Source organism: Magnolia sinica, chromosome 2 (genome assembly GCF_029962835.1).
Source record: "Magnolia sinica isolate HGM2019 chromosome 2, MsV1, whole genome shotgun sequence".
In the NCBI taxonomy this organism is placed as follows: domain Eukaryota; kingdom Viridiplantae; phylum Streptophyta; class Magnoliopsida; order Magnoliales; family Magnoliaceae; genus Magnolia; species Magnolia sinica.
Window position 1 is genome coordinate 11,681,964 of NC_080574.1, and position 16,676 is coordinate 11,698,639.

The 16,676-nt window shown below is 39.8% G+C and overlaps 1 protein-coding gene across 1 annotated transcript; it reads right to left on the reverse strand.

Moving 5' to 3' along the window:
• Positions 1-14,015: 14,015 nt before the first annotated feature.
• LOC131234935 (zinc-finger homeodomain protein 1-like) lies at positions 14,016-15,605 on the reverse strand. The gene has a single exon (XM_058231941.1). It carries the CDS (start codon positions 15,341-15,343, stop codon positions 14,621-14,623), a length of 723 nt encoding a protein of 240 aa, XP_058087924.1. The 5' UTR covers positions 15,344-15,605; the 3' UTR covers positions 14,016-14,620.
• Positions 15,606-16,676: the final 1,071 nt, after the last annotated feature.

A 16,676-nucleotide genomic window follows, 5' to 3' on the forward strand; every position in this document is an offset into this window, starting at 1 on the left:
GTTTTGGTTTTGATTTTTATACTTGATATAGTTGCTTTTAGGTTTTTGAAAAGATTTAACATTTTTAGAAAAACTTTGATTAATACTTTTCCCTTTTGAGTTTGAAGTTTCTCCTCTTACAAACTTAGGAAGTGTATTCTTTTGTTTAGAAGGTCTGTTTTTATCATAGCTCAACCCGGATCTATTGCCACATTTTCTAGATCCGGATAAAAGTTTTTCAAACTTTGGATCTCCTTTGCCATACCTCCATGTATCCTTTAAACTCAAAAGTGAAGAGTTTTCAAGCTTAAGTTTATCATTTTCAGATTTAAGATTTTCAATCTAGGAGGTCTTGAATTCTAAATCACTTTTTGTCTTTTCAAAACAATATAAAATAAGGGATTTTTCTAAAACAAGTGAATCAAAATTTTCTTTGAGTTTTAAAAACTTTTCTTTTTGAAGTTTCAGTTTTACGGCAATTTTACAACTTTCCTTGTATAGGGCATTGTAAGCATCTTGAAGATCTTCTTCATTTTCATGATCACTATTCAGATTTTGTTCACTAGTTGAATCATCATGATATGAAAAAGTAAATTTGGCTAGAGTCATAAGGGCTTTAACTTCATTGCCCGACCCAATTTCAAAATCTTCTGATTCAGAAGAGGCTTCAGTGCCAGAAGATTCATCCCAAGTAGACAACATTCCTTTCTTTTTAGATTTGTCCTTTTTAGGACATTTGTTTGCTAAATGCTCATATTCTGGGCAGTTGTAACATTGACTATCTTTCAAAGATTTTCAAGTTTTAGTTTTAGATTTAGATCTTCTTTTATCATTTGATTTTTGAAAGTCTACCCTCTTTTTACTTTTGAAAATCTTGTAAAACTTTTTTTCTAAAAGATCCATATCATCTTCAGAATTTTCTTGAAAAATACATTTAGAAGATTTAAGAGCGATAGATTTACCTTTAGGAGCCTTAAAGTTTAACTCATAGGTTTGTAAAGAACCAACTAGTTCTTCTACCCTCATATTGTCCGTATCACGAAATTCCTGGATCACGGTTACCTTAGAGTTGAACCGTTCAGGAAGTGAGCGTAGTATCTTTGCACATACTTTCTGAAATTTTGTCGTCAAGACCCCACATAGAGTTTATAATGTCATTTAATCTTGTATAAAAGTCCATAAACATTTCATTTTCCTCCATATGAATTTCTTCAAATTTGGTTGTGAGGAGTTGGACTTTAGATTTTTTGACAATTGATGTACCCGCGTGTGTCATTTCTAATATATCCCAAGCCTGCTTTGCAGTATCGCAGGATATAATTCTTTTGAATTCATCCGGTGATAGTGCGCAAGTGATTGCATTTATTGCTTTTGCATTGGCACTACTCTCACTTTTCTGAAGTGTGGTCCAAGAGAAATAAGATGAAATTTTTGTTGATTTTGAACCATCGACACCAATTACTTTCATGGTAGGAGGGGTCCATTCAATCACTGTGGCTTGCCACACGCTCTCATCCATTGATTTGAGGAAAATCCTCATCCTGGCTTTCCAATATGCATAGTTGGAGCCATCAAATGGTGGAGGTCTAGTGACTGAAAGGCTATCAAAATTTGACATCTTAAATATAGCTTAGATCATTAGCTCAGGAAATGAATCCAAAAATAAAGAATTTAAAAACGAGCTATTAGGCTCTAATACCACTTCAAAAGGCCAAGCTATATGTCCTAGAGGGGGGGGTGTGAATAGGACTATGCCAAATTTAAAATAATGACAGCGAAATTAAATAATGTGATAGCCAAATAAAAGAAATCAATTCACAATGCTTACATGGAAAGCAGCCTCAATAATCAAGTATTGAGAGATTGAAACAAATGCAGTTCTATGGACAACCTTACACCATAAAAACCAAGGGTTCATGGCAGGACAACCTTATTTCTAGAACGTTCTTTGAATCAAAAACTCAAACCGAAAAGGAATAAATAAATAGCAAAGAATTGAGATAAATTGCAAGAATTTAAATCTAAATTATTACAACATTCCCTACTTTGCTTGAAATGCAAATATTACAACATTCACATCCACACATACATTCTACAAACTTGAATGATAAAAGATATGAATTTAAGCAAACATTCAAACCACAAAACACAAAAATTATAGTGGTTTACCTGTGTGTTCACCAACTGTTAAACAACAGCCACACAGCTACTCCACTCTTAATATCCTCACACAGGGGATATTATCGTTTACTATCAAAATAGGTTTCACAGGTTCACCTAAAACCTTCACAATTGTGTCTTTTTAACTTGGGCTTACACAATCCAAAAACCCACACTTTCTGAGTTTTCTGACTCTCCTTAGATAACCAACATAATGAGATTTTTCTGGCTCAATCTCAAAAGAAACTAAAAGAATGTAAATTACATAAAAGTAAAATACCTGGATTTCTCCTTTTTATAGTAGCCCGGTAGAACCAATCGGAGTAGATGTTCGAATCAACGTTCAATGTTCAATACTCACTTTACAATAGTTCTAAGTTCTAATTGATTTTAAATTAAATTAAATGGACTTAGCTCTATTTGATTTTGATTCCAAGAAAAAGGAATATAGCAATTCCTCTTTTCAAATAAGATTAGAATATAAGAATAAAATCAAATAAGAAAAGCTAACAAAAAGAATATTAAATATGCACAGCGTAGCTTAAAATGAACAAACTTATCTCAGAGTGGAGGCTTGAATTTTCTTGAATTTAATCGATGAAAAACTCTGAAATTCGTGTTCAATTTATAGATGAAAAGATCACGTCTACGACTGGTCGTAGAACCAACTACATTTTGAAATTTTTGAGTGTGATCTTAAAAACCGTTCTACGACTAGTCTTAGGATTTCTACGACTGGTCTTAGACCACCTACGACAGGTCGTAGCAGACCCAGGACTGGTTATAAACAACCAGGTTTGGTTGCTGGAGTTTAAGTTGTAGTTTTAGGACTGGTCGAAGGTCGAGTTGTGACCTCCCTACGACCGGTCGAACAGTCTCCAAGACTGGTCGTAGAGTAACCAAAAAATTTTAAAAATCTTCAACAACTTAGGACTGGTCGTGGAATTTCTTAAACTAGTTGAACCAGTGCTAGGACTAGTCGAACAAGGTTGAGGACTAGTCTTAGAACAGACCAAATTCATATATAAACATACAGTTTGAATTATGTATCTAAAATGACCTACCTTAAGGTCAATCAAAGGTCAATCATACCTGGGACATGAAGTATGAACATTGAACTTCATCCTTTCAGATGTAGGTTGACCTTTGAACTTTATAAAGCTTGGGATCTCTATCTTAATGTAGTTTGATCTTGAGATCTTCGAAAGCTTGAACTTAAACTTCATCTTTAGTTGTACTTGAGTCTTGAAATGTACTCTTCTTATCGATGTAACTCTGAACATTAATGCTTAAAGTACATGACTTTACATTTCTTGAAGCAGAGCACCGTACATGTCTTGAACCATTGTGATGCAGTGTCTTGATCATATATATATCAACATACAAACACAAGACACAGATAGAGGTTTTAGCACAACAAAATTTGACAATCAAAGGAGCATGAGACCATAACACTTACAGATTTCACCCTCAAATAATTCGAAAAGCGTGAATATACGCGAGATGGAACCCTAAACCACATCAAACGGACTCGGGGGGCCAAACGACGCAAATCGGGGGACCTGAGGTGGGTCCCACACATTTTCAGCACCCCGGGGGGATGCCATCGCCCCCAGGGTCCAGCGGGCGGCGATGCCATCGCCGAAACTTAATAAGTCAGATTGAAGCTTGATAAGTCTAGTTTCATAAAAAAATAAATGAAAAATATAATAAAAATTTTAATATAATTAAATATAGGTCATTGTGACAACTGTTTGAAAATCAGTAGTTTGGACAGTTGCTGCTTCTATAATTTTTAGAATTTTTCTACAACACGAAATCTAAGAAAATTTGATGGAGATGAAGTAGACTTGATGGCGAACTACTAGAAAAATAATTAAAATAATATACTAACTAACAGTACTAGAATTACCCTAGGACCTTGGGAATGAGGATTATATAAAATCTGATAGTTAAGAAACTCAATAAATTAATAACATGAACCTTAGGACCTCTCTAGCTGGTATGGGCATATGTGAAGTTCTCGAGCGCAGTCAAATTTAAGTTCGAGCAACTAAATTCCAATCAAACAACTTTTAACCCTAAGCGATAAAATAATTTTCTGTATTAGAAATGGTACGAAATCATCTAGCGTATGAGCGTAGACTTTGGATTATAGCTATCGGATTACCGCTACTTCTAAATTAAGACTAGGCTACTGTTTATACTAAGGAATGTAAAAGACTAATTATGCTAGGATAAATGAATGATAGACTTAGTTAGTCAGCTTGATTAGGTTGGAATGAGACCTCATTCTTTCGTTGGATCTCCTTAATACTTATAGGCTTCTTTAATAACTCTTAAGAAACTTGTCTGACTTAGAAACTATTCATGCTCAGAGAAATCTTATATATTCCTTGGATTTAACATTAGGTCAAATCAATACACCCTTTAGAATTGTCTTCCCAAAGACTTATTACAATCAGGAACACAGAGTAGATAAACTATATATAAGCGAAGTATTCGCAGTTTGAATCGAATTCTCAATCCTGGTAGTTACCAATGAACTCAATGCTCTGATCAAGCAGAAGATCAGGATCAACTGGAATTAAGAACTTATATGTAAAATTTTCTGTCATAGCTAGGCAGAAGGTCTATGTATCCGGCTCAGACCTACTACACAACTTTCCTTCCGTATTAGCCCGACTACTTACAACCAAAAGTTTATTACTTCGCCTTTAAGTAGTGTTAAGAACATATAGCCAATAGGGATTTTTTTTCTGTAGGCCCAAGAAATTTCTCGAATGGGAAACAAACAGTTAGGAATTAAGTCCCGAATCACAGACCATTCTAGCATATATATTGTGCATATGAACTTAGAAAGATAGTCTACCCATTAACCTAATTTGTTCAAATTCCTTATGTACTAATAATGTATAGACTATCTTATGGTGTTAAACTGAACATGATTACAGAGGATAAGTCGGGACCGTGGTAAAAGTCCTTCTTTGGTAGAATTGGGCATCTCGCCACAAACTCACACCGTCCCTGAAATCAACCACAACACCCATCATTTTTAGCTCCTTTCTATAACCATAGGTACCAATGCCACAATACACATCATCGATGAAAGGAAGACCAATGTATTGAGAGATCATTTCCCATTTTATGCCAAGGATAGGTCTTCAATTCCACGTTGTTCCGACATACGGATCAGGACATAGATTCCTGAGCCTTGAGAGTAGAAATAATTTTTAAGGGGGGTAGAACATTATGAGCCCAATCTAATTAGGTCGGCTAATACATCCGTTTGATCAAAGTGGCGTAGCGGAAGCGTGGTGGGCCCCTGTCCCACTGGCCCAGGATTGAAGGAAATTGATCCAAGATACACGTAAGGTTAGGTCACTAAATAATATCTGAATCTTCATTAGAATGTCAATAAGGAAGTCATTGAAGGAAAGAAAATAGGGTTCAAGTGTTAAACCAATTCTTATTAAATAATAGGCCTAACAATGGGAACGAGCGGGGGTCAGTATATCCCCAAATGTGCTCGTTAAATAAGAACTTAATAGGAGCCTTAGCCAATTTCAAGGTGAAACAGTTTTAAGGAGGGTAGACTAAAATGAGTCAGACTAGCATAGATAATATATACCCTGCCACGCATATAAATTTGAAATCAATAAAACTTAGGCAAATGAAATAATAAAATCTTTACTTATTACCCTTAGCCAATTTCGGGGATGAAATTATTTTTAAGGGGGGTAGATTATAACATCCCGGATTTTTGTCAACTTGGAGATAGACGTCCTTAGGCAATGTGTCAATCATAACACCTTATTAACTTCTCACAACTCAATCCTAGAGTATCAAATCTCTTTTTCAACCCATTTCCTTCAAAATCTCACCTTTGTCATAATATATGTCGTAATTAATTTAGTCTATATATAAAGTAATGTGTAGCCTACGTGTTTGATAAAATGTCTGAATGAAAAATTACTTAATGAATTGTATTTATTAAGGGTATTGAGATAGAATTCTCAACTACCTTACCTATATTTATAGTTTCCTTCATGTCATCTATATTGCTACTATATGATTTATGTAGAAAATGCATATGTATGATAATATGCTTTATGTGTTTGATAAAATGCTCAAATAACTATTATATTTAGAATGTTTGTTAAATGCTTATATGATTATCACATGTATCCATATGCTGCATTTGAGTATGATTAGGACTACTACGTAGTCCAGACAATCGGTAACCATTCCCGATTAAGTAGATGGATTAGTCCCGCCACATTTGATGCGTTTGGTGAATCCGAGTCGTACGATGATTGTCGACAGTGGTACCATATCGATTAATTCAGCATACGCTCGTACCAGTCGAACCTGTCTAATAAACCGATTAGCCTATTGTGTGTTTACCATGTATGGACACTACTGCTTGAACCTAAGGTACCACTTATCAATGAAAAACCTGTTTTAACCATGGTACCACGATCTGCTAAGACTCATGAGCCAGGAATGGTGGTATGGGACACCGTGGTCGAGCTGTCGGCCTACGCTGGGGTGACGAACCTCCCCGTAGTGACCAGTGAGAAAACCAAACTCGTGAGTCGAATATGGTGGTATGAGACACTATATTCGAGCTGTCGGCCTACACTGGCGCAGTTTGGCTGTGGTCCCCAGTCGGGTTGGTGACGAGCCTTTGAAAATAGACTGCCAGTTGGTAGGGCGTCAGTGGAGTAACCTCGAGTATACACTAGGACTAAGTTAAGGTGATAAGCCTTTTCGTAGTGACCTCAAGTATAAACCAGGCCTGCTCTGAGGTGACGAGCCTCTCTGTGGCGACTTGGAAGTATCTATCGTATGTGACTAACTAGGATTGACGACCCTAGATGGATCATTGTTTGGGTAAGTGATAAAAAGGGAGGTACCTTAGCTTTCTGGATATGTTGTTTGAATAAACTTAAATAAGAACTTGGTTAACATAATCATGCATTCGCATTGCACGGTGCTTTTGCGAGAAAGTGCACGTATCCAGAGTGGTGTATGCCGTGATTGTAAGATGATGTCGCTGAGGGAGTGTAGGCGAGGGCATACATCATTATCACATACCATTTCTGCATTAACAAGAGTACTTAGGCTATGATTGTTATACTGCTTTATCATTACTGCTTGATTGAGTTGATAGCATGTTAACCTTTGCCTTATAGCTCCACTAAGTTGATCACTTACTCCCACTCTGGGATAGTGTTTTAAAACACCACCCAGACTCTGGTTTAGATGCAGGTGATGGTGAGGTCTATACAACAGAATTGGACTTTGTAGGCGAGGAGGAAGGATTCTCCTACGTTCAACTATCGGGCAGATCTATGTAGATCTCATACCGATGCGCAGGGACTATTGGGATCTTGTTTAGTTGAACACATTTACTTCCTGTATTTCATATGTTTAGAAACAACACATGTATATATTTAGCCAGTTCCATACTCATACTCCGAAATTTGTGAAACGTTTTCATAATTAAATGCATATATTTCAGTCTTCCGCTTGCCAAATTACATTAACTCTGGAGTATGACATGTTGTTTAAGTATAATCTCACTCATGTTTCAATGCACTAATATGGACAATATTCAATCATCATTATTTATATTGCATAAGTGATGCGTTGGAACTTGGGAGTAGAGCTTTGCTCGACCCTCGATTTTTAAGGCGTTACACCTATCATCCACGGTTGTTGCGTCTAAGTGGTTTTTAAGGATGGTCTTTTATCGTATGGTTTTGATACTCGCCCTATGTGCGTTATTTTGATATTGTCTTATATGGCTTATTTTGATATCGCTCTATGCGACTTTGTTTTAGGTATTGTTCTTATATGGGTTTGATGCTTTATATTGTGTAACCATGCGATGGTAAACTCCATATATTGTAATATGATTGGGCACTAGTCGACGGGGTTCCATTAAATATCCTAAGATGATAGTCTCATGAGCAGGGGATGGTGGTATGGGACATATGCCCGAGCTATCGGCCTATGCTGGTGACAAGCCCCCGTAGTCACCTTTGAGCTTATTTAAAATGATTGATTGTAACTAGATTAATAACGGTTGGCTAATCATGCATTCATAGCATATTGACGATGATGGGTGGCTAATTCTGGATGTTGTAGCACGTGCCCTAGAGTTGTTGGGGTATCGTTTCGCCAGCTCCCAGACCATCGACTATCGACCCATTATTCCGACTGGATGATTATTCCCAGGTCAATGATTGCATGGGTGACGAGCCCAAGTCCGACTGGATGTGCATCCCCAGGTTGATGTGCATTCACGCATCCATGCATATAAAAAGACTGCATCATGTATTGTTTTGATTACCTTGTCGTTTTAACTATACTTAGGTAAGGCGACAATGTGTAATCTTGAGGGAAATTCACACTGAGTTGGCCACCCATCCATCAAATATATAACCGTACAGGTAGCACATGTGGTTTAAGTGATTGCAGGTTCAGACTGATAAGGAGCCATTATGATGGTCAAGGATGTATAGTTGTACCTGCCAAGGAAGCTACGCAGTCTTGCGACTTTTGTTTATATGCTTTTATATATTTTTCATATATATAAATCTTGTAATGTTAATGTGAAGACATTGGTTTGTATAAGTCATTATGGGCAAACTCTTGTATACTCTAAATGTAAATGAAAATTTTTCTTTATGCTAACTTGTCCATTCTACGCTTATCTGCTAACTCAGGTAAAAGAAAAAAATTATATATGGAATTTGATTCTTTTCAAGTTAACACTCGGGTTCTTGGGAAACGGGTCATATACTCGGGTCTTGAAAACACGGGGTGTTACATTATGATCGATGAACTCCCTAATAAATTGCCTCCCATACGAGATATACAAAATCACATTGATCTTGTTATATGGATAAGTCTGCCTAATTGCCCACATTATCAGAAGGAATCTGAGATCTTGAAGGCAGAAGTGAAGAAACTGATCCATACTAGTCAAATCAAGGAAAGCATGAGTACATGTATTGTGTCAACTCAAGAGTCTAATATCAAGTACAAGAAAAGAGCCAATAAACATCAACATCAAAAGTTATCTCAAAATCATAAACCAAGTCCCTTAAGTAACTCGAGGATGAGTTTTTTTCAAGTGAAGGGGTTTGATGTAGAATGTGTCACAGATACATTCCTAGCATGGTTGGACCAAAAGAAGGTGGATCGTAAATTTATCATAACTTTTGATCCGGTTATCGTTATGGCGCACTAGACCGAGTATCATGAATCAAAACAACGCGAGAACTCGAGGACGAGTTCTTTTGAAGTGGAGGGGATTGATGTAGAGCGGGTCACGGGCACTTTCATATCCAAGATGGATCAGAGAAGGCCTGTTCAAAGGCAGAGGTCATCAAGACCGTCAGAACCTTAAACAAACATATCTTGCAAACCGAAATGAGTTACTCGACGTACCATATATGATTTTAGTGTAGGACGAGCTACTTTATTGAACTAACCCGGTGTAGTCGGGTTGCCTACGCTGAATTTGCAAGATTCCATCAGATCGATTGTCAAATTCTCTGTTTATTTCCGTTTTTACTATAAATAGTAAGTTTTAGTTTGATTATAACTCTTCATCCGTTGGGCTTTAGGAGTTGTGTCCAACTTAAAAAGGGCTTAGAATAATTAGGAGAATAATGTGGTTAATCCACATAAGAAACTTATTATAAAAAGTAAATTGATTATTTATAGTAAGTTATGAATTTCTAGGAGTTTTAGTTTTAGTTTGCTTCTGATTTCTCTCTTATTGCTTGGTATTCCTATTTAAAGGGTTGTGAACTCATTTATTTCATGAATTTGCTTTCTTTCCTAATGGATTTGAAAAGTCTCTGTGAGGAGTTTAGAGAAGCTCGGTGGATTCGGAGTAGTTATTCTTGAGGAAAACGGTGATCGACCTAATCACGGATCACCTAATCACGTTACCATCAAATGTTTAAATGGTGCAAAACTAACAGACGAGTGTAGGTCATGTAAAAATAGGTAGACGGAGTGCACCTGTAAGGCGGTAACATGCCATGATCGGGTTTTGCAACTGATACCGAACCTGTCACGCGTGCTATGGTGTATGACTCTACCACGTTCCGGAGCTTACTGCGTCAACCATATCGTCTACCCACCCTCTCTCCTCTAGAGTCCGTCCAAATCATACATCCATCTACCCACCCTCACACGTGCAATAAACGGTTGAGAGAGAGAGGCTTCCTAGCAGTCCATATTATAAAGACGTCTGCCCAGATTTTCGACACGTGGCATCAACATAGTTAGGATATCCTGATGGTGCGTAAAACTCGCAGGCTTGCCACCGCTCCCCACCTTCAGCAACACCAGCTTCGTCTTTCGCAGGTCTTGCAGTATAAGTGGATTCCTAAATCGTAGCTAATTCCTAGGAATAGAATCCAGACAGATGTCTTGATCTTTATACGGATTCCTCACGGTTCCTTGGAGAAGATGAGAAAGATTTCCTTCCAGTTCATCTTGCCTCCTTGTTCGTTGCTGCGAGATGATTGCAATCGCCCATATTCAAGGCATTGCTGTAGATAGGCCATTGTTTAATAATTACACTGGAATGATGATCTTAATAATTGATTTTTGGAGTTGACTGTTCATTGCTGAAAATCATTTTTGACCATCCACATGTAAATATATCAATGGTCAAAATCATGTATTCAGTGCAAGCCCTGAACTATATTGCCCATCCACACAGAAGCTGGACGGTTCCCATCATCGGATCGTCATGCATGTTGAATGATTGAGAGTGGCTACATTTGCAAAATTGACTTGATTTTCAGGAACATAATTCTACTGTGGATGTGAAATAAGGGTAGCGCCGAGAGAGCTTTCAAAATGTGGTTTGTTTCAATTAACCAAATTGTATTTGGATAAAGAAAGAAAGAACTCTTACGGTATTGATTTATATAGTAACCCATACATCCCAAAATCTCCTCTCTCTCTCTCTCTCTCTCTCTCTCTCTCTCTCTCTCTCCATTCGGGAACATGTCCAATGTATAAAAATCCTAGACCTCATCCCAAGAATACTTCCCCCCCCCCCTCTTTCTCTCATTGGGAATGTTATGGAAAAAAAATTCTGAACCGAACCCGACAGAGGTTAGCTTACGGAAACCGACGAGAAGGGCCTCGGGGTGGTAGCAGTACGTCCGAACCGACCCGCCTCCAAGTTTTTTTGTAGGGCTTTCATGTCAACCTGGAACCCGGAAGAAGCTATTACACGTCCGACCAGATCGCCTCTGACCCAATCCTCCTTACCAAGTGCATTGGGGATCGGCTCATTCGTGGGCTTGGATTGCCGAGTAAGACCTGAACCTCGAGGTCGGCTCAGATGAGAGCTTGATCAGCAATAACATTAAGGAGTTAAATCTAGTAACACATGACAAGAGTAACACACGGCGCATGATCATATGGTAACCGACTACATTACCGGCTGCGTTCATTCCGCTTAATGGCTAAGATTGTGCCGAGAATGACGGGCACAGTTACCCCCATCAACAGGTATAAATAGGGGACAAATCTATTTGAATACGTACGCAGTATCTCTCGCCCTAAGCCCAGCTATACTACTTAGACCCAGATTTCTAGCCTAACTTTGGCATCGGAGGGTCCCCTTCTCTAGCCAGAGTCTCTTTTGTCCTTCTCCTGTGCAGGCTTACAACGCTCGACGTGAGTACTCGGAACTCGACAAGGGTGAACCAGATTTTCGTATCAATGGGGAATATGTCTAATGTATAAAACTCCCAGGCAACCTCATCCCAAGAATCCTTTCTCTCTCATTTGGGAACATGTCCAATGTATAAAAATCCCAGACAACCTCATCCCAGGAATCCTCTCTCTCTCCCCATTTGGGAGCACATGTCCAACATACAAAAATCCCAGGCAACCAAATCCCAGGGATCCTCTCTCTCTCTCTCTCTCTCTCTCTCTCTCTCCCACTTGGGCACACATGCCCCATGTGCAAAGTTCTCAGACAATCACATCCCAGGACTCCTCCCCCCTTCTCCATTTAGGCACACGTGTCCCCCGTGCAAGATTCCCAGACAAACACATCCAAGGACTCCTCACTCCCTCTCTGGGAACGCATGCCCTATGAACAAAAGTCCAGGGCATCCTCTCTCTCTCTGGGAACGGATGCCCCATTTACAAAAGTCCAGGCATCCACACCCCAGGTATCTCTCTGTCCATTTGGGCACACATCTCCTACGTACAAAAGTCCCAGGCAACCGCATCCCAAGAATCCTCTTTCTCTCTCTCTATTTGGGAACCCATGTCCTACGTACAAAAGTCCCAGACAACTCTATCCCAATAATCAATCTCTCTCTCTCTCTACATATTTTGAGGGGAAGCAGGGACAGACCCTCCATCTGGGCACGCATGCCGATGTACAAAATTCTTGGAAAGCTGCATTTAAAAGGAAGTGTGCCCAAAACCAAGTTACACCTAGAAATGCATGCAACAATTTCCACTCCAAGCGACCATAAGTACTCACAGATACAGCACAAGCTCTCTTGTATGTAGAATTCAGCAGGTCATCCGACCCTAATGAGGGTAGATATATCTTTTCAGAGGTACAAAACACGCACACCTATTATCTCTACCTTTTGGTAATATGACAGTGGAAGGTTGGTTTACTTATCAAACAGTGGGTGTAGATATCAGTTTCCTTCTCTCCCTTAACAAAAGAACCTTGCCATATAAAAAGAACACGGTAAATAATACTGAAATGGGGAGTTTTGTATAAAGATCCGGTTGTAATCTCAGCTGATCATGGCAAGTGCTTGCCCATGAGGCAGCCAGAGATGGTCGATGCTGCAGCAATTTGAAAAAGATAGGAAAATATTTAATTACACCCAAAACCCACATTAAAATTCATACCAAAGAAGCATTAAAAGGCGGGTCTTTTGCTGAATTAGATGGAAAGACTCGATGCTATTGCCTATACTGCATTGGATTTCCATCCAAAGGAAGAAAAAGAAGATACCTTCGTCTCTCCAAACACGAGAGAGAGAGAGAGAGAGAGAGGGAGGTACCAACATGCGACTGTTGTGCAGCTTCCAAAATCAAGAACCATTTTTTTCTAAAACGCCACATTGACCTTTTCGTTGAGTAAAGCATTTAATTACATTCTTCTTCCCACACTTCAAGAAAAAATAAAATAAAAAAGAAAAGGCTTTCAGCGCAGGTCTTCAGTTCCCAAGGTTCCGATCAAAGATCAATCTTTAGATTTCAATCATATAAATTTATAGTTATAAAATAATAATTATAATAATCACCGTATAACAAAACGTCAAAATGCAAACAAAAGAGAGAGAGAGAGAGAAAGAGAGAGGAGTAAAGTAGCAAGCTTCCCTCTCTTCCCTGCTCCTTAGCAGTAAAATATCAATGAATGAACTTCGTCTATACTGTCTCCTGCTCCTTAGTCGAGACGACGTTTCCCCTCCAGGGGAATGAACTGGCTTCGAGCCCACATAAACTTCCTTGCAGACCCCTTGCAGGTGGATCCTCAAGGGCACCATTTAAAAACAAGAAAGAAAAAGAAAAAAACTCCATCATCTATAATAGCTGTATCCATTAATATAGATGAGAAATAAATGCAACCAAAGAACGAGTTGAAGACTCGTCAACGGATTCACACCCAAAAACCAGAAAGAAGGAAAAAGGCATTCATCTGATTATTTAAAGCTGTAAAAACCAAAACGCAACTTCACCTTTCTGTTATAAGCAGCAATGGAGAACCCAATTGTTTCTGAGAGTAGAAGGCATTAATTGGAAAAGAAGAAGAAGGAAGAAAGACCGGGAAAGTGAGACAACCCAAGTAAAAGAGAAAGTGCATTCATTCACTTCCATACACATGCATACATACATACATCTATCTCTCTTTCTCTCTACATATATTTCCTTCTCTATCTCTCCAACATCTGTCCAACAAAGGGGATGAATAGAGACGACAGATGTATACGAAAAATGCTGCGGATTTGCATGCCTCACACGTTTGGGAAATGGGTTTCCCTTCCAAAAGCTTGGGTGCAAATGTCACCTAAGGTTACAAATGAGAGAAATGTCCATAGCTTCCGTTCTCCACCCGTAAGAAAAGAAAAGAAATGAAAAGAAAAGATCCTAGGAAAAAAGAGCATTTCTAGTCAGTCTAGATGTAATGCAACAAAGCTAATGAGCAATGGCCCATTATCAGTAATGCAGCAAAGAAACCAAAGACTCATCCCATCCAAACATCATAAAAATAAAATAAGGAGAGAATGATGAAAAAAAAAAACAAGACTAAAAAACAAACCCTAACTAAGATCTCTCAAAGAGAGAAAAGAGGGGAAAAGGAAATCAACGGAAATACATTTCCCAATCTTCCTCCCAATTCGACTTGGATGGTTGGGATTGATAGGATCGGAGCCGTTGGCTATGGAGAGGTTTAGGGTTTCTTACCAAGCGTGTGCTTGTTGTTGTGCATCCACACCTTGAGCACGTGCCGCTTCACGCACGTCTCGTTACAAAACTGCTGCACGGCAGCTTCATCGTGCTTCTGGATCCGCCAACCCAACCTCTCCGCAAACGCAAGCATCTTGTCCTTCTGCTCCTGAGTGAATTTCGTACGGAACCGCTTCTTCGCCGTCCCCGAAGGTGTCCCTGCACCCCCACCGCCTCCGCCGCTTGGATTCGACACGTCCTCCTGATCTTCCCTGCTGTGGGCCCCACCGCCCCCGCCGGACGTCGATGGCAGCGCCAGCGTCGGAGGTGGCCGGTGGTGGGGCGCCACATGGAGGTACCCTGCTGGGGTCCGGTAGTAGGGGGAGAACTGCTGGTGATGAAAGCCCCCCTCCCCATCGGTCTCCTTGCGGTGGAAGTTGCGGTGGCAGCTGCACGCCGCGCATTTTAGCGCGTCCAGCGTACCTTCCTCCCCCGCTGCCATGAACTCGCCGCAGCCGTCCACGGCGTGCCCCCCGATGCTGACCGCGTGGTTCTTCAGGCATTCCCGATACCGGCTCACAGGTTTCCGGTTCGACGCGGCGGTCCCGCCGCCACTCTCCGATCCTCCCGCTGTTGACATTTTTGCCCTTGAATTTCCGTGCGAATCGTAGCCCGACGCGTGCAGTCCGATCTCTTCCTCTTGCTCTTCCTGCTCTTCGAATTCCATCGCCTTTCTCTAACCTCCCCCCTTTTTTACATTACCGGTTTTCCGGTCAGATCTCACCTCGAAGGGCCTTTTCTTTGTATTTTTTTAAATTTTTTATTTTTTCGGTTATACCCAAAGGAGAAGATAAGAGGCAGAGGAGAGTGTGGACATCAATTCCCCGCCTGCAAAAAAGAGATGTCTTCCTTCAAAACCTCTCATATACATTCCCCATCTAAGAAAGCTATTTCTCACTGCTTACAGCCGGTCGATTCCACCGGCTATTACCAGTAGCTCTTCCTTTTAACTTCACTGCTGCTCCCTTATAAAGAGGCAGTTTTCACCTGCTTGTTTTTTACCATTAGTAAACGGTGAGGTGAAAAATCTTCTTCGCTAAAGAGGAAGAAACGCAATAAATGAGGACAGGATTATTTTATTAAAAATAAAAATAAAAAATAAAAAAAAATGAAGAAGGAATTCTATTATCCTTGACTCGAGTATAGTCATCGTTTACTCGCGTGTGGCCCATGGTTCGGTGATCTCAACCGTTGTCTGATGTTCCCCCACATTTTTTAAATCTCTCCGCCAAAAACTTCCCAGATTGCCAGACGCCAAAATTGGAAAGATTGAGATCGTTCTATCTGTAATGATTACTGAGGATTGGCCCATGTATGGTGGGGCTTTATTGATCAATGGTTTAGATATGTCGGGACTTCAATGATCAATGATTTCCACGAATAAGAGGTGGGCCCGCCAGCACCAACCAGAAACTGGAGATCGAGTAACATGCAATTCAAAACTAAAATAAATACGGGAAAAAATAGCTACTCCATGTGAGTTGATAAGCAGGCTCCAAGAAATTGGACACGTGGCATGCACTCAACTTACTCTAACTTGGGCCCAAGCTAGATGTCATTTAAACCGAAAATCACGTTGATTTAAGTCCCTAACTCGTGGAATGATGGATATTTACTGGACGACCGAAACAAAATTAGTTGACGGTCCGAATAGAAATTGAAAGCTCCATTCGACCGTTCGTTAGGAATAATCGATTCGTCTGAGAAGTAGTACGAGATATATCAACAATGTTTCCCAAGGATTGGACGGTTTAGATGAGCGGAATATACGACATTAAAACTCCGGAGAGCGTGCGTACATCAGATGAAATTTGGGCAGAGTATCAAATAAATAAAGAAAAGTGGAAGAAGGAAAGAGAGGGTGTCGCGTCGAGTTGAAGTGTGAAATGATGGGTGGTGACGCTGAATTGACAGGGTGGGAGTGTCAAGGGAAAACAGGGAGAGAGGCCTGCTTCAACATTTCCATACAGGAGATGAGCCTGGTGGTACTCGGACACGGA